Here is a 25,439-nt window from a genome sequence, read left to right on the forward strand (position 1 = left end):
ACTGGGTTAGTTTCTGCTGAGCAGCAGTGGGGACTTCAAAAAATTGACTTTTTAAAAGCTGCCAAATCTATTAAATCATAAAAAGTTAAACAGCAAGAAAAACATCTATAGGTAAATAAACTTCAGGCGAATGTAAAATAAAAGACTTAGCGCATGTGGAAGTAATACAATCATTCCCATTTATTTGAGTGTTTTCTGGTAAATGTTCTAAGTGTCTTAACACTGAATTAGGCAATGTGCTTAACATGAGTAAGGTGAAAACTATCTTACAGTCTGAATTCCTCACACCGTCTTAATGTTTAACAGGCAGAGAGGCTTTCAAGTGTACTATATACATAGAGGCTGAAAATCATGTGGGCGTCTAGGTAGAGACTCGAATAAATGGTACAGTTCTCAAAACACTTCAATTTTAACAAGAGGTTCAGGTCTTCCAATTCATTTTTTAATATACACTTTCCTATTTGCTAAGCATGCTTCGATGCTGATGTTTTAAGAGCTGAAACAGTTACACGGATTAAAATGTACTACCAACCTATTAACCTGCCAAGCTCTCTTCAGTGTCCCCAGTTTACGCAGCTATCACAGGACTTTCTGAGCCCAGCCTTGCTCTTCAGCCCCCAGGTGCTCACGGCCGGTGACCCGGCCTCGGCACCAGCCCTGGCCGTTCCTATCGCCCCAGGAGAGGGGCTGCTACAGACAAAGCTCGTCCCAACTGCAGTCTCTACACGACTGTCCAAAGGGTGATTTACAGTACCTGGAAGACACCCTTCAAAACTCCTCTCGCCAACTGGATTCTGCATGGAAACTGGGATAGTAATCAAAGCGTACACATTTCAAGCTCAATCTTTGAAAAAACATAGACCTGAATGTAGTGTCTTCAGTTCTGTACTCGGCTAAACAGATTCTGCCTGATCTAAAATTTACCTGTGTCCATTTTGGAAAGTGAGAGGCTCCACGTGGGAGGTGCCCGAGGCCAGTGAAGGCAGCTCTAGTTCACCCTTTCTGGTCCCTACGATAGCCATTCGAAAAGTCTTCGAAATGGGCAGAGGTTCTAAAAATTGGACTTCAGTCAACTTGATGTTCAAATTGAGCTTGGCTGTTGACGTTTTAAAACTGACTTTCTTCAGATGAAAGCGGACACCTCCAGATTCTTATTTAGGCCAGTAAAATCAATTTGCTACAACGTGTCATGGAAGCTGTGACAACTGTGTTTGTATCTGGAGACTCTGGTTCCTGTAATGTCCACTGAAACTACGAAGAGTCATTTTGGGAAGGCTACCCATTTTCTCCCAATAGCTCCTATGGTTGCTTCTTTCTTTTTTGCTTTTTAGGGCCGCACCTGCAGCACGTGGAGGTTCCCAGGCTAGGGGTCAAATCAGAGCTCCAGCTGCCGGCCGATACCCCAGCCACAGCAACACAGGATCCAAGCCACGTCTGCGACCTACACCACAGCTTGTGGCAATGCCGGATCCTTAACCCACCGAGCGAAGCAAAGGACGGACCCCGCATCCTCATGGACGCTAGTCGTGTTTGTTACCACCGAGCCACAACAGGACTCCCCTGCTGGTCTTCCAAAATGGGAATGAGAACAGGGGAAGACAGAGAATGATATTTACTGCGAATTATTTATTCTGCTGAATACCTGGCAAAGTAAATCAAACTTTCAAAAATCTGTACTAAACTTCCAACATAAGTGCTTATATATTTTCTGCAGTAAAATTCTCAATAGAATGTTAAAACTTACTATACCCAAGAATGACTCCTCAAGTAACTTTAGAACAAACCCCTATTCTGCTGCCAACTAATCCCCCGTCTATTTTCCACTTAGAGGGTCACAACATCAGGATGTGAGAAGCCAGTCTAGCACGTTTTTCTTTTTCTTTTTAATTTGAAAAACCACGGATCGGGCAACAGCTGAAACATCCTTTTTAGGATCTGCGTGGTCACATCACCTTCGGATGTTTTCTTTTGGTCAATGCCATGTGACAATAAGAGATAACCACAGTTTTATATAAATAATATTTCTGTTAAAATTCTGATCTCAACTATTGTTAGTTTACAAATAAAAAGGTAGATATCATAAATTAGGGTAAGCAAAGCATGCAAATCTAAAGAATCTATATCTGAATTCCTAGATTAGCATTAAAACCAATCACCGCAACAAATACCTCAACAGTATGCCTCGTGTGGAGAAAGGAAGCCATACTGAACATTCAATGCCACAACCGTAAGGTTTTCGGAGAAGCACCTGTGGCAGTTTCAGCAGTTTCTATATGGAGTGCTCCCCCTTTCTAGGATTACTTGAAAAAATCAAGTCAATTCGAATTACGTAGCTGTAAAACATTGACATGTGTAGTTTTTACAGATTCAGAATCTTCCGTGTGATTTAAAACGGGCAATGGTTCATAAAACAGGAAACTTAATAATAAGGGATCACATATTTGCAGGCAACATTTGGGTTAAAATACATACACACACATGAGGTGCAGAAGCACATTTACTGAGCGTGAGCCACTGTCATGTGACCACCCTGACCGAGAGCTACTGCGCTAAAACGCTGCCTTTTCAAGTACCTCTGATCATTTGTAGCATGAAGCCAATTTAATTAGGTCAGTATTTCAACAAAAGTTTAACAGTATGGACTGAAAACCATTAACTCACGATTCTGGTTACTTTAAAATTTGGTATGCTGTATCTCAAATACATTAGTAACTATTCCTAGATGGAAATAAGCAAATACATGGAATCATTAAAAAAAAAAAAAAAAGATTAAAAAAACATTACTAATTTGTACCATTTGTACAGACAAAACATTACAAACATCAAAATTTCTTCAGTAAAAGAAAAACGTGTATTTTTAACCCTTTGGTATCCAAACTCTTACATACATAATTATGAAGACTTTCTTAAATATATTGTTCAGGTAATAAGAGGAAGAAACTATTTTTTAAAGTTTCTACTTGAATACATTTGGTGCCAAGTTTTCATTTCAAGTTCAACATTTCTGAGAATAGTTTTTTATGTTGCAACTGAACCCCAACTATGTTTGCATACATCAAAACATAACAGCATCGTTCAATGGCCTGAAATATTTAACATGCTTCTACCATAATTTGGCAAAGGGAAAAGATAATCTGAATTTTAAAATCTTTGGTTTTATTTGAAAGCACTATATAGAAAAGCAGTGATTAAAAAATATTATATTAAAACCCATATACTACTCAACCTGTCATGACAAGGCAGGCAGGCAGGCCACACGAGGCGGGCGGGCGGGCAGGACCAGGACGCGCAGGATCCGAGATCAGAAACGACTAATCTCCAGAGCTGCGCTTCCGATCAACTCCATGGTTGGAACTGTTATTCTGAAGGGCAAACAGGTGAGCAAATGAAAACAGACTCCCAATTTCAAGCACGAATAAATGTGTACTAAAGTAAACTGGCACATTCTGCCAAGGGCAGAAGATACGAGCCAATCTCTAAGAGTAAATATGCTCATCTTAGGATTTGCCCCGGTGAAAAAATTCTGCTTCTAGGGAGAGTTCTAAAAGGTTGGTCGTAAACAAAGACCTAAGGAAACAATGCCGTGTGAATTCGGAATTTCTCAAAGTGCAGCAAAATACTTTTTTTCAACATCAAAAAAGCTTATTAAGATCACATTTTAAGACTTTTTTTTTTTTTCCTACGGCCAACTGCGTCTGTTTTCTAAATCAGGCAAGAATTTTTTGAGAGTGAGTCACTGAACTTGCTTATATAAGGCTGAGATGCTTCTCCAGCTAACCGATGATGAGAGTTAAGTTCCTCTTGGGATCAAAACAATTAAGTTAAAATACATTAGCCCACTGAAGATCTGGTTACCACAGAATCAAGGAATTCTGCAGAAATGCTCTCCTACAGAAAGCTATGGGACTTTGTTACAGGGTAATTAAACACTGCACCTGTATGGTGTGGTATTAAAATGGACCAGCAACCTGGCCTTAGATGGAAGCAATCCTGCATGGCTAAATCCCACAAATTCCCTTTCTTTCTACTCTGAGGCACAAAAAAACCTTACTGTAACATCTGGGTGATATGGAAACACTCTCTTTATTTCCCAAGAAAATAAAAGAGAAAATTGGCCAAAATCAATCAGTGCCAAAATACTGAAAGTAAAGACAATCCAAGGCTGGAAACGTGCGCTCACAGAGTCATCCGTGAAAGCTTGTCTTACCTAATCAGCAGCAGGTAACAAATTCTCACAGATCTTTCTCCAAAAGCCACGTGAGGACTATTTTATAGTGTACTTATGTGATCATCCGGAAGAAAAAACACAGTAACAACTTTCTAGTGTACACCCTCCCTCCAATCAAAAACCCCATCTGTGCAGCGTTCAGGTCCTGGGTGTCGTGAAGAGCTCAACCGCCACCTGAGCAAAGTTAAGAATGATGACGCTTAACTCATGAAAACTTCATACTTGAGAAAAAATGAGGATGAGAAGGTCTGCAGAGATTTAGATCATTTAAAGTACATAAACGTTGAGTTTGGTCACAGAATGGACACTTAACCCCATGTGTTTTTAGTTTTAGATGTAAACAAGGGCAAGTGACAATGGCAATAATTTGAGCAGAAACAGAACCTCACATGAAAAAGAAAACTTGGCACCAAAACTCAGGATGTAAAATGAGAGAAGAAAAATAAACTCGGCATCAACATACTCACGTGCGGTGCTAGAAAAAGCGCTACGGGCGCACAGCAGCTGACACGCGTTATCTTACAGACGGAGCCTACATTGACAAGTTGGTTATGTAACAGACCGTTCTAGCCAGACCCCTGGCACGCCTGCCCTCACCGATATCTACCCCGTGACCGAAAGAGCAGCGATTTCAGATTTTGACCGCTTATGTAGCAAATATATGTAAAAAGCAAAGTAGGAATTAGTCACAAATTATTAATTACCACCAAGTGTGATAAAATACCATCCAAGAGAGTGTTCCATCCATTCACAGGAAAAGGGAAAATTTCTACTATGTCCTAAATGCTACAGCATGTCATAGTAGAAGCAATAATCTGGCTCACTCTCAACTGGAAGAAAAATAAGTGACTTTAATTAATTCTATGCCCTTTGCGGAAAAGGCATTTTATGTGCTAGGATACACTTTACCGCAGGAGCAGCATTACGGGAAACAAAGGAGATCTAAGTATTAATTTGGGGGAATCAAACTAAAAACGCTAACTACGAAAGTGTGCAGCATTAAAAAGCAATTGGCACTTGAGCCCACTGGCAAAAGTGGCACTTCATCTAGCCGTTAAGGCGGAATAACCACATACGCCGCCACGGCAATAACAACGAGGACTCGCGTTATCTCCGGGCCAATCCCGTAACTCGTGGCTAGCTGGCTCGGGCCAAGCACTCCTCCTAAAACCATCTCCAAGTCCAGCCAAGGGAGGTCGCCACACGCAGGGTCTCGAGGGAGTGGCCCCCCTGAGGAGGGACCACAAACGGGCACTCGAGGCCCTGCCCAGTCACACTTGGTGGCAAAGAGACACTCGAGGGTCCTGTAACAAGGACAGAATCGTAAATAAAATGATCCCATTGTGAAAAGACACCTATTAAAAAAAGGACAAGGTCAGAGAGAGATTGACTGGCTCAAAGGATTACGCGGCCCATCAACGTGAACAAAACTAACCCTCAGCACCAGGAGGCTCAGGGCCAAGGAGAGCACTGCGTAGAAACACAAGTCCCTGCAAAGACCAACCTCTAGTTATTCGTTACTTCAATAAATGACAGTCGAGGACTGGACCAATTATTTCATGACTCTGTATTTTATAACCAAAGCTTCTGTTTTTAAAATTAGAGTTTTTAATTTAAAAACAGCTAAGAAAATGGCATCTATAACTTTGCTTTAAAGCAATCCATTGAAAATCATCTCAATTTTTTTCAAGCGTCTAATATATTCATCTTATTTTCACATTACCATTAAGTCATAACTACATATGAAGTCCCTGCAATGTAACAGGTAATACAGGTCATATTCGTAACACTAGATTGCTATATAAGTAAATGATCCAAGCCCAAACTAATGTCTAATCCTAGTCATATTTAATGAAACAGAAGCTAAGATACCAAGAAACTAATGACTGCCCCTGGCGTTAGGCCTTGCATTAACTTACATGGTTCTGCTGACCAGGATTTATTTTCAATATTTATTATAATACAGAGTCAAAACAATGAAGTGGAAACCAAAGGGTTAAACTAAGTTAGTTTTGTGGGTTTTATTTCTCCCAAAGTCTAAATTTTCACATTTCCAATTAGAATAAAGTGGTTTATAATTAATTTTTATGAAATATTCAAGACAGTCAAAGTAAAACAAAAAAGCTGGTATTATTTTGGTTATTATAGCTCTATAGCTTACACTCAACATTTAAGGGTGAAAACCGCATCCATTTTGTTAATGCTGTGAACTGCAGAAGAAAAATTTTTATAGTAAATCTTTAAGAGAAAGTTAATACAAATGAATTTAAAACCTAAAATAAATGTATAATGCCACGGCTAATGATTTGCATACAAGATCACATTTATATATGATTAATATACTTAAACGTTAACACTGCTCTATCAAACCATAAACAAGCCAGCTGATATAAAATGGGCTAAAACAAGGATATTCTAAAATAATGCCATCAGTATCAAAAACTCAGTGAGTTTGAAGCCATAGTTTCATTTTACAATGAATTATAAAATCATTAAGTCATAGGCTTTAAAATCTAAGATCGCCTCACATCTGCTAAAAGATAAGGAATTCAAAATTTAGAAAAGCTAATTGCAAGAATTTTTTTGTGCCAGAGAGGCCTGAAAAGATATTCTAATCCAGTTAAAGGCACTCGTTTTGAAATTAAAACTCGGCAAGAAAGTTTGAAGACTTGCCCACAGTGACACAACTACTTCGTGGCCAAGTCAACAATGCCAGGTGTCAAGTTTAATTAGTGACCTACTCTTTCTACACGAACACACTTTTTCTCTCTCTCGTGGCAAGTGTTGTGAGGGCTGCTGTGATTAAGCCCCCTCCTGCTGGTGCTAACTCAACCCACACAACAATTTGCTAACGCCAACTGCTCTAAAAAGCACAGTCATATTACTAACAGTAAAAACAAAGCTCAGAACGTTTGCTCGCTCTAAATCCTGTCGCTAGACACAACACCCGTGACTCGTCTTTGGTTGGCAAGAATAAATGAAGGTACTTACTCGACGTGAGCCCCGTTAGCCACCAGGGCACTGACGCAGTCCAGGCTCCCAGAGCGAGCCGCCTTGTGAATGGGAGTCTCGCCCTCACAGTCCTGCAAAGACACATACGACACACACACCAGTCAGATCCCACAGACCCGTGCATTGAGAGGGCCTCGCAAAGACCACGTGCCACCCCACCCGCTTTGACAGAAACAAGGGGAGCCGAACTCGCAGCCTAACTGAGAAAGGGAGCCGTGAAGAGAAACTAAAGCTGAGGCCAAGCAAGGAGCGTGCTCTCCTGAATTCGTAGGTTTACAACACAAAGCCCCTGGGGCCCTTCCAGCAGGGACAGCAGGTCCACTCTAGGGGCAATTTAGAAAGCGTGTTTCTGAACGCATTTTAGCACTAGCGATTGTCCTCGGACAAGAAAGAGAAATTGAACCCTAACATCTAAGGCCTGGCAGGCCTGCCCACACTCACGGCCTGAGGACACCTGAGGGCCCCCCCCACCCCACCCCCAACGTTCCTCTTCAACTTGGGTCGGAACCACACCCTAGACAGGACCGCTGAGGTCAAAGGGCCCAGAAACCGGGAGGGCGAATACCAGCGCCACACGCAGCCAGCTTCGCAGACGGGCGACCCGGTCTCCGGCTTTCAGCACCAGCTCCAGAGCCCGGCTGGGGCCCCGGGAAACAGGCTGCAGGACGGGAGGCGGGAGCGGACCCAGGGGCCGCCGTGAGGACCGATGCTGTCATGAAAAAAGAATCCCTTTACCCTGGCCCAGTGGGCAAAAGAATCTTGAGTACAATTTCATCCATAAGCGCGCTGGCAAAGAGAAGGTCAGAAAGATACATGGATCAGGAGAAACTCGCTTCTGTGAAAAAAACTGATTGAGGACTTTCTGCCCGAGAAACGGTGACAGGCTACATGGCGCGGTTCCTGAGTCCGTCCATCAACACCCTGGCATCGCTGGACGTGGACCTGACGGTAGAAGATCGACACAATTAAGGGATAAAGGCATGAAGCCCGAGTGCAAGTGTGCGGCACCTGTAAAACAGGCCATTCATAAATTCAGGATGTGAGCAGTTCTGGCCATGGTGCAGAAGAAACGAATCCGACTAGGAACCAGGAGACTGCAGGTTCGATCTCTGGCCCTGCTCCATGGGCTAAGGACCTGGCGTTGCCGTGAGCTGTGGTGTAGGTTGCAGACGTGGCTCGGATCCCGTGTTGCTGTGGCTCTGGTGTAGGCCGGTGGCTATAGCTCTGAATCGACCCCTAGACGGGGAACCTCCATATGCTGCGAGTGCAGCCCTAGAAAGACAAAAAAAAAAAAAAAAAGGACAATAAATCAATCAATACATCAATTCAGGATTTGCTCCTTTAGCAATGCATATACTCACAGGGGAGAGACACTGAGGTTAGGGGTAAAGAGTGGCAGATGATCTAATACCTAAAATATAATATGAAAGATCCAACTGCTTCCTAGAGGGAAAAATAGGCATATTTAAACATAAGCTCAAAAGTGAGGTACAGTTCCAAACAGAACAGCCCCATTTTTGAAGAAAGAAACCCAAAATCATGAGGCTATCCAGGGACACTACTGAACTCAGACTTACACCCAACCCTCGTCTCTCAGAAGGAGAGGAAGTGGAGAGAGGGGGCACATTACAAGGACAAAGGAAAACACACACACCAGCTGCCAGGAAAAGCAGAACTGAGAATTAGATGAGGTTTGCCAAACAAACCACCAAAAAAACTCAAGAAAACAATAAAGGACTTTCAAAATCATCTTTGGAACAAAAGAAAAAAGGCTTTCTATCCTATTTCAGGAAGACGGTGGGATAGCAACAGATGTCAGAGGGAAAAAGCAAAACCCACCCTCCTGTTTGGGTTCGACAGGAGATGGTCTAAGCTGGCAAGGGCAGAACACACACTGTTTAAAGAAAACTGTAACCAAGACGGTGAGAGGAAAGAGCCATTTTAAGGTTACTCACAGATCTCAAGCTCAGACCAGCCCTATTTCAAAAATACCAAAGAATTTGTAATATGATTCTAGAACTACCGCTGGCAAACTCTGAGTCATAAAGGAAAGTGGGAGAGGAGCCAGAAATCTGAAGACAGAGCAGTCACCTTGAGTTTTAATGAAGAAAAATCTTATTTCTAATCTAGTCACAAGAAACTAAAGGCAGTGTCAAATGCCAGCACCACTGTGGAAGGGTAGGAAAGAGATGACTTACCAAGAGTGATACCACGGCAGCCACTTTAGAAGTAAAAATAAAGCACTAAAAACTTCCTCTTTGGATAAACTTAGAACACGGAGCCCCAGAGAGCACATGGGAGCTGCACTAAGCCCTCGTGTAAGAGAAGCCTGAACTCAGAATGGGCCGTGACGTGACGAACACGCCGAAAGATCAAGACTAGAAGGGCATCAAAACAAATGTCATCAAGAAAAGCTATGCCAGGTTCAAAAAACTGTGTGCACACACAGAGTACGAAAAACCTGGACCCGGCTTATGCTGGAAACGAGCAAAACTGCCCGGCTCAAGGTGAGCCAACAGAAAGCCTACTGGGGCCTCGGGGTCATCGGTGCCCGTCCCCGCGGTCCACGTGACAGCCAGCATGCCTCACGGGAGGCCCCAGCCAACGGAGGCCCTTGCAGAAGCGAGGCCGGGACCCTCAGACGTGGGACGCGAGCCAGCGGGCTGTTTCAGCACGAGGGGGGCTGTGAGGAGAGCGGGACCTGGGACTCGGGAGGAGGGGATGCCGCAGAGCCCGATCCAGGGCGGCTGGGGTGGGGGCTCGGACCTTTTGTCTGCGGAAAACAGGGAGCTGCTTTACATCACTACGTGGAAGAGGGGCTTCTAGGTTTAAGGAGATCGAAAAGCAGCCCTAGACACTGAGAGATCTTTAGAGCTCTCCAAATTAGGTGTCACGTGACAGTTGAAGGAAAACCACCATATAGACGTTCTATACTTAAACCCTAAACCCGTCAGTGCTGAATGCGAACCACTCCCACTCACGGCCACTCCTATTTCACTGATAAGGAGACTGACCCTCAGCCAAGTCAAGGACCCGCTGGAGGTCAGAGACCAGGCGCAGGACTGCCCCTCCCCGCGGGAGAAAGAGGGAGAGGGAGACACGGTGGGAACCACAGGCACCAGAGCCAAGGAGCAGGCGGCTCTGTGCTTGGAGCCAGGAGAGGGGAGGGGTTGAGCCCACCTCCCGACGCCAGTTCAGCACCCAAACCAGGACCAAAGCCCTGGGCGCTCCCCGGGCCGTCCTTTCCACTCCACCTCTGCCCTCTTATCCCTCGCTCCCCTCTGCCACGTTGTGAGCCGCTGCTTCAGCGCCTTTCCTCAGTGTGCTACAGGACACCCGGCCACTTCTCTGCGCCTGGTGGTCCGCCCCAACCTGAAGCCACACGGCCTCCCGCTGGCCAACTGCTAATGCTAACTTCAACCACACAGATGGTCACAAAGGATTTCAAAGTCGTGCTCTTGCTGGAACAGTTGCCTTCTCCCAATTATCTGCGGAAATGAAGCTAAGGCAGCTGTGAGCAGAGGCGCCAGGAAGCCCAAGCTGAAGGAAGGCCAGACTTCCCTGTTACCGGCTGTGACCCTGGGCACTCCCTGTGGATCCCAGTAAGTCACAGAACCGGCGAAAGCACTGCTACGTGAAGGGCCAGTTATCTACAAATAACTCAGTAAGCACGGATTCCAGTTAGCCTACAGGTAAAGATCTCAAACTCTAATTAAGGCCTCGATTTAAAACTCAACACCGTGTAATTATAACTGGAGAAAGAAAACAGAACAACCCCGTCCCAGGGACAGTCCCTCACCGGTTTGTTAATGCTGGCTCCTGCTTGGATCAGCCAGACGAGGCACTGGGGATGGCCCCCGAAGGCGGCAATGTGGGCTGGGGTCTGGGCGTAACGCGTGGTGGAGACATCCAGCGTGGCTCCAGCTCGCACCAACTGCATCAAGCACTCCAACTTCGAGAGCAGCAGGTGAATGAAACAGGCACAAACGTCAGTACATTATTACATGTTACACAAGCCATCATTCTAGAAACAAGATGAGCGGCACGTTTTCGTTACCTTTTTGTCTGTATAAGAAAACACGCATTCCTTCCCAGTATTATACAGATTTTAAAAGGCTTACTTAAGAGAACATTTTTTTTTGTCCTTAAAAGAGTTGGTGTACACACACAGAAATAAAGTCAAAATGATTGACACTATACAAATATAAATATTTTGTTTTTCCTAACAGAAAAGGCTAAAATCAATGTGACATTGTCAATCACGATTGTTTAAAAAAGCCCAAATCAGAAAAGGCCAGATTGCACCTTCAAAGACTTTTATCAGAGCTGGGCTATGCCACAAGCACACACTACTCTAATCAATAAAGATGTTACAGTGATTGGTAGATAAACCCTTCCCAGGTAGAGGGTTTTCTGCTGCCAGTGCGGCCAAGAGTGCTTACTTCAGGCGCAGCTGGAGCTGTGTCCTCGGGGAAGGGTGTGGAGCACAGGGAGGGGGCAGCACCTCAGCTTTTCAAACTGTTCGTAGCGAACCCCTGGCCCCAAGGGCCTACAGCAGGCAGAGCTCCGGTCCAGCAGGTGACGAAACAAAGACACATGGGAGTGGAGACTGCAGCCAAGCCCCAGGATCGCACTGGCCTCTAGCTACAAAAATCTATCACACTCCACAAAAACTTGGCAAGTGCCTACAGGGTGCCAGGCACACGGCTCCACCCAGGGTGTCCCCAGACTCCGGCTCCCGGGCCGCCCCGGCTCCCCTCCCGGTGCACAATGCGGTGAGTGAACGAGCCAACAATCCTCCTCCTGAGGACTGACCTCCAGCGAAAGGTAAGCAGCTACACTCGGGTCTCACCTGGTGGCTCTTCTCCTCCGCGATTCTAAGCCTGTCCTTGCAAAGGACAGACCGCTGCAATCAACACACCTGAGAGGTGAGCTCTGACTGTCGGGGGCACCGAGATGCTGGCTGACAAAGAGACGCTTCCTCGGCGTGTTTTCAAATACTGCCTTTACCAATGTACCGAGCGAGAAACCACGGCCAGTGATAAGATGGCAGGTCTCAAGTACAACCAAAATGAAACAGATGAGAATCGCTTAGTATGCCAAACGGCCATTAATCTGCACATCAACCGAGAGCTCCCTGGACTCAAATTTGCTACCCGTGGGTTGGATGTAGGAAACCAGGCTTAGAACCCTGCGAAGGTATTGTTCAATACGATTGCTTGTAAACAGCAAGGTGTAATTAGTTTTTAAATAACATTTAGTCCTTTGGGAGCAAACGAGCCTCATAAAAAGGTTCGGTAACTTGTGCAGTTGGCACATTTCTAGGAACACAGCTTGAGACTGGGGAAGAGCCCACAACATGCTGAATCTCCGCCAGCTCCTGGATGGCCGAGCAGAGCGACGGCTTAAGTGCATACAGAGGAGGGAAGTGTGGGCAGCTGGGGACCGGGAGCCTTAGTCAGGAGTCCTGGCCTCGCTTCTGCCCCAGCCGCCTTTCCTCACAGGCTGAAGGACACTTCCTTTGGCCCCTTCAGTGCCTGAGACTCCGTGGCCTTCAGGGTTAAACGCAACTGAAAGCACGGAAGTTAACTGCCTCCAGTTACAACCTTTGATCTCTGAGGTTAAGCTACTGCTTGGTCTCCAACGTTTATTTACTACTCATGTTCCAGAGACTCAAGAAGGGAATTCAGTTGGCTTTGTTTTGTGTGGTAAAACACACCTGCATGAAACTTACATTTTAAACATTTTAAAGCAGTGATGGCTATTTTTAATCCTTAGAAATACCTAGAGGTACCCTGGGATGAGTAAATATTTTAAATGACCATTTGTAATGGGGCTTTAAGCAGAATGTACGAGACAGCCATACTGTGTCCTTCTCAACCAGGATAGGGAGGATCGGAAGCAACAGGGGAGCTTAAAAAAAAAAAGCTGTCCTTGCCTATTAAAAGGATGTTTTTGCCTGTAACACAAGGGACAATAGATGTTGCCAGCTACCTACAGTTTCACGTAAAAATAGAGCGAGACGCACTCAGCAGGGAGCTCCCTCCCCGGCGGCCGGCCCGCCTGGGGACACCTACGTTCAGGGAGAGCAGGCAGGAGGGTCCTCGCTCAGCCAGTTGTTTGCGGAGCCGGATCTCCCAGGGGCCTCGGGCTCAGCCCCGGCTCCGCCAGCGCGTCCCAGGAGCTCAGGCCCGGGGCCGGCGGGCCTGCCTCGCCCCCGCCGTCCTAACGCCGTCTCATTTCTTTCACTAAAATAAATCTGACTTCATTTGACCAGGGGACTCAGAAACTGTTTCCCAAAAGTGCTGCGAACGTAGCACCTTGAGCCAAGTAAAGTCACTCGTCAGCCGGGCAAAAATAAATCTAAGATTAATTCCATTTCAAGACGGAAATACACTTCACATTATCCGGCACGTATTTCCGCAAAACCACTTATTTCAACCCAACCGTATCACCACTTCAGAGGGAAAACATTTTGTAATGTCCCAGAACTGGGGGGCATGAACCTTAACCGTTAAAGTCACTTTGGAAAAGCATCGTCAATCTCACTTTGCGACCACTTCTCCGATCGAATGACCCCTCTCCCTGCGCAGAGGAGGCAAATGCTGCCTTATCTTTCCGAGATTTAAAGCTGCACCTCGCTCTTCCCGATTTTAAGATAAACGTCGCCGACGGTCACTCGGGCGACAGTTTACACAACCCCCCAGCTCTGAGCTGGCAGCATCATCACCCAGCACGCCTTCGGCCGCGGCCCCTGGGCCCGGGGAGCTAAGGGCGCTTCCCTCCGGCGCCCGCCCCTCCCTCAGAGCGGCCCCGGCTCCCGCGCGCCGCCCTGGGGCGCCCGGGCCTCCACCCGCAGGGGCGGCGCCTCCGGGAAGCCGGCGCCTCGGGAGGCCGCCCGCGTTCGAACTCTGCGCCGCCGCACTTGCGCTCCGGGCCTCACGGCCTCCGGGCCTCCCGGCGCCAGCGCCGCCGCCGCCGGGCCCGCTTCCGCCCGTCTCCCGGCAGGCTCCGCGCGCCCCTGGGGCCCCGACCCCCGCGCCGCCGCACATGCGCCCCGGGCCCCTTGGCGCGCCTTCGCCGCCGACCCCGCTTCCGCCCCGCGCTCCCGGCACGCCCCGCGCCCACCGCCCTCTCGACCCCCACAGGAAAGCCGCGGAAGATGGCGCCTTAAAGCGCCCGCGCCCACCTTGCCGAAGTGCGCGGCCCAGTGCACCGGCGTCCAGCCGTAGAAGGAATCCTCGGCAGCCAGGTGGGCGCGCGGCGTCTGCTGTAGCAGCGAGCAGAGCGCGGCCAGGTCCCCATCGCGGCAGGCGCGGTGCAGCGGAAAGCGGAGCGACAACAGCTCTTCGCTGGAGAAGCCCGCCTCCACACCCGCACCCGCTCCCGCCGCCGACATGGTCCGTCACCAGAGAGCGCGAGCTGGCGAGCGGAGAAGACGAGCCGGTGAAGACCCGAGAGGCCGCCGCCGTCGCCGCCACCGGAGCACAAAGGATCTAGAGCAGCGCCGCGGCTGCGTCCAGCCGGCAGCCGAGCCGAGCGCGCACGGGGGCGGGGCGAGGCGGGGCGGGGCGGGGCCTGCGTCGGCGGGGACTGGGGCCGGCGCTCGGAGCCGCGGAGCCTGGGGGCGGGGCCTGGAGCGTCGGGGCGGGGCCTGGAGCAGGGGGCGGGGCGTGGGCCGCGTGGGTTCTAGACTCCGGGTTCTAGACTCCGGGTTCTGGACTCCGGTCCAGACTCCAGGCGCGTCAGTGTCCTGACCTCCGTTAATAAAAAGCTCCTGGAGAATCAGGTTTGGGCTTTGGGCCCGATCCCCTGAGGTTTCGGCCGCACGCCTTTTATTCCACCAATTAGTCTGGTGGTGCGTCTGCGAGCACCTGGGGGCGGTTCCTGCCCCTCCTGACCTGCTGTACTTTTCTGAGCTGGGCTGCACGTTTTTGAGAACCCACGGCCAAAACGCGAGAAACATTGTAGCATGCAAGGAAATACTAAATTGTCTTTCACTGACCGAGGATCACAGATTTTTTAAATAGATTTTTTTCTGATTATGACTTCTACGTGAAAATCATCAATAATTTCACTATCAAGAAATAACCAGTGTTAACATTTACAGATTTTTTATTGTGATTTTCTAACCATGTGGTTTGTTTCACTTGTATATATTCTTTTTCTTTGTGTATACTGCTTTCCTTTTTTGTTCTACAAAATTCTAAATCACAGTGATTGAGCTTTAAGTAGGTAACCAGATTTCTGGGAAGATATTGATGCATAAGATAGTACATTGCAGCATTACTTAATAAAACAAGAAATTAGAAACATAGTGCCTAACGAAGAAAAAATGTTAATTTGCGGTATAAGCATGCAACACAGTCATCTATTCATGCAGCAAACGTGTTGAGTACAATAATGAATGAAACACACTGGGAAATGTTCTAGATACAGTCAACCAGAAAAAGTAGCAAGTATTTCGATTTAGTGAGCAATTACTAATGGATGAGGTGTAAGAATGACACTTAGAATCTGTCATGTATTAGATGAGGCAAGAAAGAAAATTTCAGGGAGTTTCCGTCGTGGAGCAATGGTTAACGAATCCGACTAGGAACCATGAGGTTGCTGGTTCGATCCCTGCCCTTGCTCAGAGGGTTAAGGATCCGGTGTCACCGTGAGCTGTGGTGTAGGTCGCAGATGCGGCTCGGATCTGGCATTGCTCTGGCTCTGGTGTAGGCTGTCGGCTACAGCTCCGATTTGACCCCTAGCCTGGGAACCTCCATATGCCACGGGAGCGGCCCAAGAAATGGCAAAAAGACAAAAAATAAAGTAAAAAAAATTTAAAAAAGAGAAAATTTCAGTAATTCAAGATATACTTTTTCGTTTGGACCCAAAGGGCAGCAATATGCCTGGTCCACTAGGAAATTCAATCATTTTTCTTTGTATATTCCATGCTGCTTTTAATCTGATTATCTCTTTAAGATACATACCCTGGTATTGACTGGTACCCTTCCTAGGAAAGCGGCGTCCCATTTTGCAGAAGGACGTAAGCACAGCTTGTCTTTCATAATAACGAGAAGGAAGTACCCTTCCTTACCCAGCATTCTGTGAATGATGAGACTGAGGCAGAGACAGGCTAAGGAATTTGCCCAGGGACAAACTGCATGCCTGTGCCAGAGCTTGGAATAATATCCAGGCCTTGTTCCCAACCCATGGTTAGATTTTTTTAACCTTGGCATTGATTTTGTACGAAGGCCTAGGAAACGAAGCAGGTTACAGGGAATGGATGCTCAGAGTGTCTGTTTCCTCAGCTAAGATGACTTCCTGCTTCCTCAGGCTTCCTGGGATGGAACCCGTACTTGAGCAGCTGTGCAGAGATAGACCAACGTGATGGTGGCTCCCTGAGACGGGCCACGCGGTTGCCGGGTATGAGAATGAGAAAGGAGGTCTGGTGAGTGTTCCTAAAGCCACCCTTCCAAGTGCTTGGTTGCGGGTTTTGCCCAACGTGTCGAATGACGGCTAATGACAGGTTTTCTTAGGAGCTCTTTAGCTTTCCAAAAAGCTGTAGAGAAAAGAGAAAGAAGCGCGGATTCATAACACATTCTTTGTCTTTTATTTGACAGAGCAACCACACATAAGTGACAAAGGTTCCCTTCTTGACCAGACTCTACTCAGGCTCCCCCACCCCCCATATCTGCTAACCCTCCACATCCAACCGCCTTCTCCATCCTCCACCACTCCCTCCCCCCTGCCGGGGCGTCTGCCTTCAGCAAGAATCCTGCCATGACGTCACTTTAGCCAGAGCCCCTGATGCTCCTTTTAGGGACTCTCCAACTCCTGACGCCCCCCTGCTCCTGGGTTGGAGGTTCCCACTTGTCCATGTCGTGTTCAGAGGTCAGTCTGAGTTCTCCCCTCGTCTGCGGGGACAAACGGGGTCTCATGATCCCACAGCAGTGGCCCCTGTACCCATCCGAAGGCACCTCTTGAATAAAGTCTGCCTTTCCATGCTTTAACGAGTGTCTCTGAAAAATATTTTCTTTAACAGTTTGAAGTAACTTTTTTCTTTAACCTGAGCAAACTGGAGTATTTGAAGGTATGACTCAAATACGTGATGAGAAACAGGAAGACTCAAAACTCAGTACATGGATTAAAAACCAACCCAAACCCTGCCTTTGGGATTGGCATTGCGTTTCCAAAAAGGGATAGTGTGTGAGGAATTGCTCCAAGGGGCAGGGCTCGTGGGAGGAACGTGCCCTGAGAGGCAGGGTCACACGCTCCGCTCTGTAGAGGGCGGGCCCCTGCTGAGCGCTGCGGTCACGCTGAGAAACGGGACCCAGTGAACCGCGTGTCTCGGGACCTGAGACCCGAGGAAGGCGAGACCAGGGCCTCCCTGTTCTGTCCTCTCTGCTGCCCCTTGTTCCCGGCGCTGCACCTCCCACACGCTGCCAGGTCCCTCTTTGAAGAAGGGCATCTGCTTACACTTGGGCAGAAGAGTCGCGGCCTCTGGGCTGCCATCCGGAGTGCCAGGGACTGCTAGACTCAGCAGCTCTGCAGGCGCGTTCAGCGCGCTGGCTCGTCGCGTCTGGGCTGTGTGCACGCCGAGGCCAGAGAGCCCTCTCTCAGGTCTCGTCTGAGTTAGGCCACCCACTCCATTCACCCTCACGACCTCATCACCTCCCACTGCGGGGGGCGGGGGGGGGGGGACAACGGACATTCAGTCCGGGGCCAGCAGCGTCCCCGATTTAATCATTCTCACGCCTCCTCCGTGTGGATTTTCAGCACCTCTGTGCGGACTTTTCTGGCCACGTTGGATCTGTGCTGTTAATACTTTTCTTAAAACCGGTTTACTTTTGGAGTTCCCACTGCGGCTCAGGCTCAGCGGGTTAAGAACCTGACTGCAGTGGCTCAGGCCGCCTTGGAGGCAAAGGGGTGGGTTCCATCCACGCCCCCGTGCGGTGGGTTGAAAGGATCTGGTGTTGCTGCCGCTGCTATAGGTCCACCCCTGGCCCAGGAAGTTCCCTATGCCGTGGGTGTGGCCCTTAAAAAAAACAGGCTTACTTTTTGAGATTTACCAACTTCATTCACATCCTCTTCATGAGCAAAACAGCAATGACTTTGTGGTGCTGTGGCTACATTTCCCCCTACAGCTAAGCAAATACACAGCCAAATAAAATTTGAGTGCTTCCCAAGTCCGCTTCTGTCCTTTAGTGGAGCTCACACTGTGCTTTGGAAACGTCCTCAGAGCCAAGTCCCCGGGTTCCAGCACGGGCTGCCCTGCTCAGCCCTGAAAACCCACTGCGGTTTGCCTCTGCCCAGAGGGCTTCACCTCCGTCATCTCCAGCACCCAACTCCCTCTGTTGTGGGTTGAATTGCGCCCCTCAATTCGTGTGTTGAAATCCTAACCCCCGTACCTCAGGATATGACCTATTTGGAAACGGGGTCATTGCCGATGGAACGCGTTGTCAGGAGGGAGGAGGCTGGCCCCTGATCCGGTGGGACTTGTGTCCTTCTGAAAGGAGAGTCATCTCTGTCTCTCCGTCTCTCCACGACTACCGTGTCCCTCTCACCGGGACAGTGCCTTGTCCATATTAAACCCTAAGTACAAATTTGCTGAGTGACAGCAGGAGACGCAAGCTGGGAGTCAGGTCAGCTGGCTGCTCCTTTCCAGAAAGGGAGACGTGTTGAGGGCCAGGGGTCTTGCCTGTAAACAACATTACGATTCTGGAATCTTAATAGTTGTCCTGTCTTATTTACATCTTGTTAGAAAAGTGATCAGCACGAATGCCCTTAAAATGAGAGAGAAACAGCAAGTGTGTGCTCAGAGGCGTGCTGTGAAAGCAGAATCGTGGGGCCGGAGGGGCTGCAGGAGGGAAGGGAAGCGGCAGGCTGGCCGGCCGGCGCCCAGAGCTGGGGCAGCAGACTTGGGCTGCTCCGGAGCTGGGTCCTGCTGGATGCTGAGAATGGCCACACACGCCTTCTGGCCGCTTGACCTGTAAGTGGGCAACTGCCCAGTCCTTTAGATTTGGTTTAGCCGATGCCTTACTTCCCTAATGTTATCACTGGAGAGAAACTCCCCAGGGAGTCATGGCTCTTATTAAATGTTCCCGGCTGTCCCCGTGGGCGGAGTTGGTGGCCCCTCTGCTGAGCAAGCCAGGAAGTCCCCAAGTGGCCACCCTGAGGCCGGCCCTGCAGGCAGAGTCACAGTCTCTGGGGGGAGGCTGCTGACAGCTGCTCCCTGGACGGGACCCAGGCGCCTGGTGTGATGGGCGGTTAGCACATCTTCCTGCCTTCCCGACACTCCCACCGTGAACTTTGTTCTTTAAGAATGTTCCAGAAACAAGAGCCTGTAGCCAGACAGGGATCTGTTACGGAGAAGAGTTTAATCCTAACCAGCTGATGAAATAACAGGAATTGGGTCATCAAATTAAATTAAAATTAAGTTAAAGTAAATTAATTAAATTAAAATGGAAAGGAATTAGGTCATAAAATGAAAAGTTCTCCCACGAAGCGAGGTGGGAGCAGAAAGCTCCTGTCGCTTGCTCCTGAGGTGTCTTTACCTGGCAGACCGAGGCCGGGAGTCCTCTTTCATCCAGCTCGACCGGGGCCCTGCACCCCCTGGTGGGGAAGCGACCAGAAAGTGGGTGCCAGGCCAGAGCAGCGGTGGCCCAGGACACTGTCGCCGTGCCCCCTTCTCCGTGTCTGTGGGCCGGTGAGTAGGGCCAGGTCCTGTTGCTGGGGGAGCGTTTCTCAGCCTCTCCAGCTTAGTCTCCTTGTTTATCACAGAAGATAAACGTTGCCCCGGCTCAGCGAACGGCCCCGTCAGGGAAAGACCGGTCGTGGACAGCAAAGGGCTTTCAGATCGAGAAAGTCCAGGGTCCAGGGTGTTCCCCAAAGTACCTCTACTGTTTTCCCACCAGCAGCAATTCATGCCAATGTCAGCGACCCAGTCTTCCTGGCATGAGGTGTTGCTGTTTGATGTTCTGTTTCTCTTAAAGATGAAATTACAGTGTCAAGCCCCACCCCTCCACCCCCGGGGCCCTTGTTGTTGGAAACTGGCACCCCTCAAGAGTGCCTGCCAGCTGCTGTGAGTGTCCCCTTGGAGCGGGCTGTGCTCTCGGAGTGATGGCCCTGTGGAGATCCGCTCCCTGGGCACTGCTGTCCTCAGGGCCGCTGCTGTGACAGTGTGCTGTCCTGCGGCAGGGAGGCGCTGCCCTCCGCTGGCCCTTCGTCCCCCATGGAGGGTGGCCCTTCCTCTTCATTCCTCAAAGTGCAGCAGAGCGAAACTGTCACTTCGACAGGGGGGCACTTACTGGTTTGTGGTCTGGGGGTGCTGGCAAGGACCTGCTACCCTCCCAAGAGCAGCTGGAGACCCAGGGCCGTTGTCCTCGTCATTCTGGATGAGAGGCAAGAAGAGAGATCTGTCAGTGCTCATGGGGCGCTCAAACCTCTGCTCCTTGCGGCTTAGACAGACATGGGAAAGCAGAAGTGAAAATGACCTACGAGAAAACAGCAGATTATCTTAGGGCGTTGGAGCAGTGAAGGATTTCTTAACAAGATTCAGGAAGCAACCCATTAAAAAAGGGCAGATATAACTACATTAGAATTGATAATTTCATTTTGCTCAAAGATGCCAGGAACAGAGCAAAAGGTAAACTGCAGATGGCAGGAAAGAGCTTGCAAGTCATTCAACAAATAAAGGGTTTGTTTATAGCACATGCGAAGCCTACAAACGAATGAGAGAAAGACGAACAGCAAGAGAAAACAGGCGAAGGACATGAATGGGCAATTCACTGGTGGGAAGTGTCCATACCCAATAAACAGCGAGTCAGGGATTTGCCCAGCCCAGCGTCGGAAGAACCGCAGGTGCTCTGAAACTGGCTGCAGCATCGCCGCCCTCTCCCCTACAGGTACCTTTCCAGCTGCTGGCCCTCTGTCCCTTCAGAGCTTAACTTCAGAGAATTTGCATGGTCACCACCCCCCATTCCTTCGCCCCCAGCACCCCCTGGACTAACTCTGGCCAAGCTGAGCACAGACCTTCATGTCTGCCCAGCCCGGATCAATTCCCCATCCCGACCTTACCTCCATCAGGGCCTTTTTCCCTCGCCCTGATCTCCTGGCTTTGGTGACAGCTCTTCTATTCAAACTTCAGATGCTCCAGGGCCCCAGATCCTCTGTTCTTCTGGTACTTTCTTCCTAGACGGTCGTTGCATCTCAAGCTGTCCAACACTATGCCCATTCCGATGGTCCCTAAACTCACGTCACCAGCCCTGACCCTCCCGTGCCCAACACATACATCCCCTGGCCACCTCTGCCAGGCGTCTCCTCTCATGCCCAAGATGGAACGCTGGGGTCCCCCACGCCCACTGCCCCCACTTGCCCCCGACAGGATTCTCTGTCCCTGGGAAGGACCTGTGGCTGACGTCCTGTACCAGGGTCAATGCTCCACGCCCACACAGGCCCCCGCACGGTCCTGGGGCCCATGTCCGTCTGCTCCCCTCCCACGGCCCACCCACACTCTCCCACCTAAACCAATGTCACGACCTCTCAACGTTCCCTGCCCAGCAGTTAGAGGATCCTGTCGAGATGGAAATCCAGCAACAGCCCTGCCTTAAAAACCTGCTGATGTGTTTCCATTGAATTCAAAATCCAAATGCTACAGATTTGAAAAGGTAAATTTTATTTAAGTTTGATTTATTTAAATTTGAGTGTAAAAACTTAACTCGATTCAGTTATTGGGAAAATATTAAATATTTTAGAACAACCTAAAAAAAAACTTGGGCATGAGTAGCTACTCTTTCTTTCTATTTTTTTTTTTTTTTTTTGGCTATGCCTGTGGCATGCAAAAGGCACAGCCAAAAAAAAAAAAGGATTGAACCCACGCCGCAGTAGTGACCACACCAGCTCCCTTACCTGCTGAGCCACAAGGGAAAACTTGAGTAGCTTCACTTTCTACTAGAACTATTCTGAAATGTAAATACAGAACAAATATTCCCAATGCAAATTGAATGCTCTGACTGAGACGTGCAGTAAATACAAACACAGTGAATTATCAAAACTTAGTGAGTCAAAGAATATAAAATATCTCGCCAATAATTTTTAATATTGAGCACATATTAAATTTATAATATTTTGGATTCTTTGGGTTAAATAAAATACATTATTCAAATTGGTTTAACGTGTTTATTTTTAGTGTGGCTAGTGGAAACCTTTAAATTCCACACATATACCCCATATTTCATGTCTGAAGGTCAACCCTAGCAGTTTGGAAGCGAATATATCATATATCAGTCAATCAGCACAACTAGTTGAGGTTTTTTCCCCTGTTGAGGGAAGACTAGTGGTTTCTTTGGTTGAGTACCAGGCTTGACTAAAAGACCCATTTTCTTCTTTGGGAACCACTTGTTCAGATCCTTTGCCCATTTTTATTGGGTTATCTGTGTCTTTACTATTGAGTTGTAATAGATCTTTTTATATTTTAGATACAAGTTCCTTATCAGAGTGTGATTACCAAAAAAGTCTCCTGTTGTGTGGGTTCTCCTTTCATTTTCTTCATGGTGTAGCTGTCGACTTAAGCTATTCTTTTCAAAGTTGTGGTTAGAGGAGTTCCCGTTGTGCCGTGAGCTGTGGGGTAGGTCACAGATGCAGCTCTGATCTGGCATTGCTGTGGCTGTGGGGTAGGCCGGCAGCTGCAGCTTCAATTCAACCCATAGCCTGGGAACCTCCATATGTCATGGGTGTGGCCCCTAAAATAAGTAAATAAATAAAATTGTGGTTAGAAAACCTGAAACACTGACTTTACCGCAGTAACTGTTTTTAAGTGTACAGCTCCATGGTGCTAAGTGTATTTTCTTTGTTGGACAGCAGATCTCCGGAGAACAGAGGCTCACTCTCTGCTAGACCCTCTGCACTCACTCAGCCGTTTTGTACGCTGTCCCTTCAACCAGGAACCCGTTTGTGTGGTCAGAGTGTTAAACCATCATCCTTTCAAGATGTGCAGACTGCTGTACTGAGAAGCGCTGTAAGGTTCAGAGCTGGACCAGGTGTAGGTCAAGGTCGAGCATCTATTCAACCTACAGCAGGTCTTGAAAGGGCCTTTGTAATATCTCGTCTCACCTGGGGGCAGCGCTGCCGTGTGAACTGAGTACATCAGCACATCCTCACTGGGGAACCGAATGGCCATGAATTTAGAACATTTGGTGAGAAGACCTGGCCCCTGGATCGGAAGGTCTGCTGGGGCATCGGGTCCCCCACAGACCATGTGATGGTGTGACAATGAGAAAGTCACTTGATAACCCCAGTGGAGGTCACACCTCCCTCCCCAGCTCTCTGGCATCACAAAGTACCCTAAGATGTTGGAGAAACACACTGGGCAGAGCTGTGCCCCTCAAAACCCCCAGGCCGAAGCCCTGATCCCCAAGACCTCAGAACGTGGCTGTATTTGAGGACAGGCTCTCCGAGGGAGATTCACGCACGGCGAGGCCGGCAGGGTGGGCCCGAAGGCATCCTGACTGGTATCCTCTAAGAAGATATTTGGACACACCCCAAAATGCCAGGGATGCCCCCGAGGAGGGACCGCATGAGGACACGGGGAGAAGTTGGCTGTCTGCGCCCAGGAGAGAGGACCCAGGAGGAGCCCATGTGGGAGTTCCTGTTGTGGCTCAGCAGTTATGAACCCACCTAGTATCTGTGAGGACAAGGGTTCGATCCCTGGCCTCGCTCAGTGGGTTAAGGATCTGGCGTTGCCATGAGCTTCAGTGTAGTTTGCAGACGTGGCTCGGATCTGGCGTGGCTGTGGCCGTGGTGTAGGCCGGCAGCTGCAGCTCCGACTTGCCCCCTAACCTGGGAACTTCTATTTGCCGCAAGTATGGCCCTAAGAAGCAAAAAGGAAAAAAAAGAAGGAAGCTATGTGGCCCTTGACCTTGGGCTTCCAGTCTCCAGGTTGGGAGAAATGAATTTCTGCTGTTTCAGGCACCTCATCAGGGGTTTACTGTAGTCTGAGCAAACTTAACCCAAGTCAAGAAAGAAACAAAACCAGAAATAACGACACTGACGCATCCCTTTATTGAGGGGGCTGCTGTCCTCGAAGGAGGAGGGGCTGGAGACGAGAGCTCTGCTCCTGCTCGGTCTCCGGCTCGCCTGGTGGCAGTGAGCCACGGGCCCCTCTCTGCCTCAGCTGCGATCTCGAGGGTGGATCAAGGGCCTCCTTCTCGGATTCCAACCCCGTCCTGCTCTCCGGTCGACTTGACGACGTCAGGGAGAGAGGCTGGGCTTTTGTCTGTTCTGAGAAGAGCGCCCGGTGGGCAGGTACAAAGGAGAGGCTTCCGCCCGACTCACTCTGCAGCCGCCCCGAGAAGGGCTGTTTCAGAGCCAACTCCAGCCACCGCCACGTCGGTGCCTCGGGACAGGACGTGTTTCTCAGGCAAGATCACGACCTTCCCTGGCCAGCCGCTCTTGAGAAATGGGACAGTCTCGCCTGGGAACCTGAGTATCTCTTTCCAGGCTGCTCATCTCAATGTGCAGAGCTCATCCACAGCCAGAACCCGTGTGGATGAGAAACCACGAAGCCGCGTTGACAGCTGATGAAAGAAAGGTTTTGTCCTCTCCCGGAAATGCCGCTGGGCCAGGTCCCTTGCGGCTACAGGGCCAGTTGGGACCAGACTCCCCGGTGGGAAGGCGGGGCTGGCTCCCAGGGTGCCTCCCTTCGCTCTGAGCCAGGGCTGACTCTGTTCTGATAAACCGGAACGCCAAGGCATTGAAAAGTACCCGAAATCGGGTCACTCTGGGGGTTTCTTCCAGAGCTTTTTTTCTCCGTGGTGATCTTGGCTTCACGCGGGGATGAGGTTTAAAATATTTAAGCATCCTTGGGGTTGGACAGTGGCAGTCAACCAGCCTGGCCACACTGAGGCAGGATGTCAGGCAGGGATCCAGGAGGTTGGAGCCGCACGACTCCCTGGGATGCTGGTACGTCTCCACACGGTAAATGCCAGGGTGCGTTTCCCGAGCCCCCACGAGGATGAAATGTTCTCGGGCGCGTGTGGGCATTCCTGGCACAGGTGCTTGTGTGCCTTGTGTGCCTTGTGTACCTTGCACAGTGCTGCAGCAGGAGGGAGGCATGGAAGGGCTGGCTGGCAAGGCTGCCTGGGCTCTGGCTCTTCAGGGACAGAAGTCACGGTCAATTTTATGCATCACATTGACCGGCCCACGGGGTGCCCAG

At 49.2% G+C, this 25,439-nt stretch overlaps 1 protein-coding gene and 2 long non-coding RNA genes across 3 annotated transcripts in view; 1 reads left to right on the plus strand and 2 right to left on the minus strand.

The window, feature by feature from the left end:
• ANKRD10 (ankyrin repeat domain 10) overlaps window positions 1-14,729 on the minus strand; it is a 32,696-nt gene extending 17,967 nt beyond the window's left edge. Inside the window, 3 exon segments of the mRNA NM_001244616.1 lie at window positions 7,220-7,311; window positions 11,040-11,192; window positions 14,430-14,729. Of these exon segments, the coding sequence (NP_001231545.1) occupies window positions 7,220-7,311; window positions 11,040-11,192; window positions 14,430-14,639 (455 nt within the window). The 5' untranslated portion in view covers window positions 14,640-14,729.
• A 608-nt stretch (window positions 14,730-15,337) lies between these two features.
• On the minus strand, window positions 15,338-20,712 carry LOC110255863 (uncharacterized). The gene is made up of 2 exons (XR_002336774.2): window positions 19,783-20,712; window positions 15,338-16,787 (listed from the first exon to the last, which is right to left on the minus strand). It is a non-coding gene; the product is annotated as an uncharacterized LOC110255863 (long non-coding RNA).
• On the plus strand, window positions 16,562-17,238 carry LOC110255864 (uncharacterized). Its single transcript, XR_002336775.2, has 2 exons — window positions 16,562-16,676; window positions 16,849-17,238. It is a non-coding gene; the product is annotated as an uncharacterized LOC110255864 (long non-coding RNA).
• Window positions 20,713-25,439: the final 4,727 nt, after the last annotated feature.

Source organism: Sus scrofa, chromosome 11, assembly GCF_054392235.1.
Source record: "Sus scrofa isolate SSC_HxYL_T2T_F1_AM1 chromosome 11, Sscrofa_HxYL_maternal_Yorkshire_Landrace_v2.0, whole genome shotgun sequence".
Classification (NCBI taxonomy): domain Eukaryota; kingdom Metazoa; phylum Chordata; class Mammalia; order Artiodactyla; family Suidae; genus Sus; species Sus scrofa.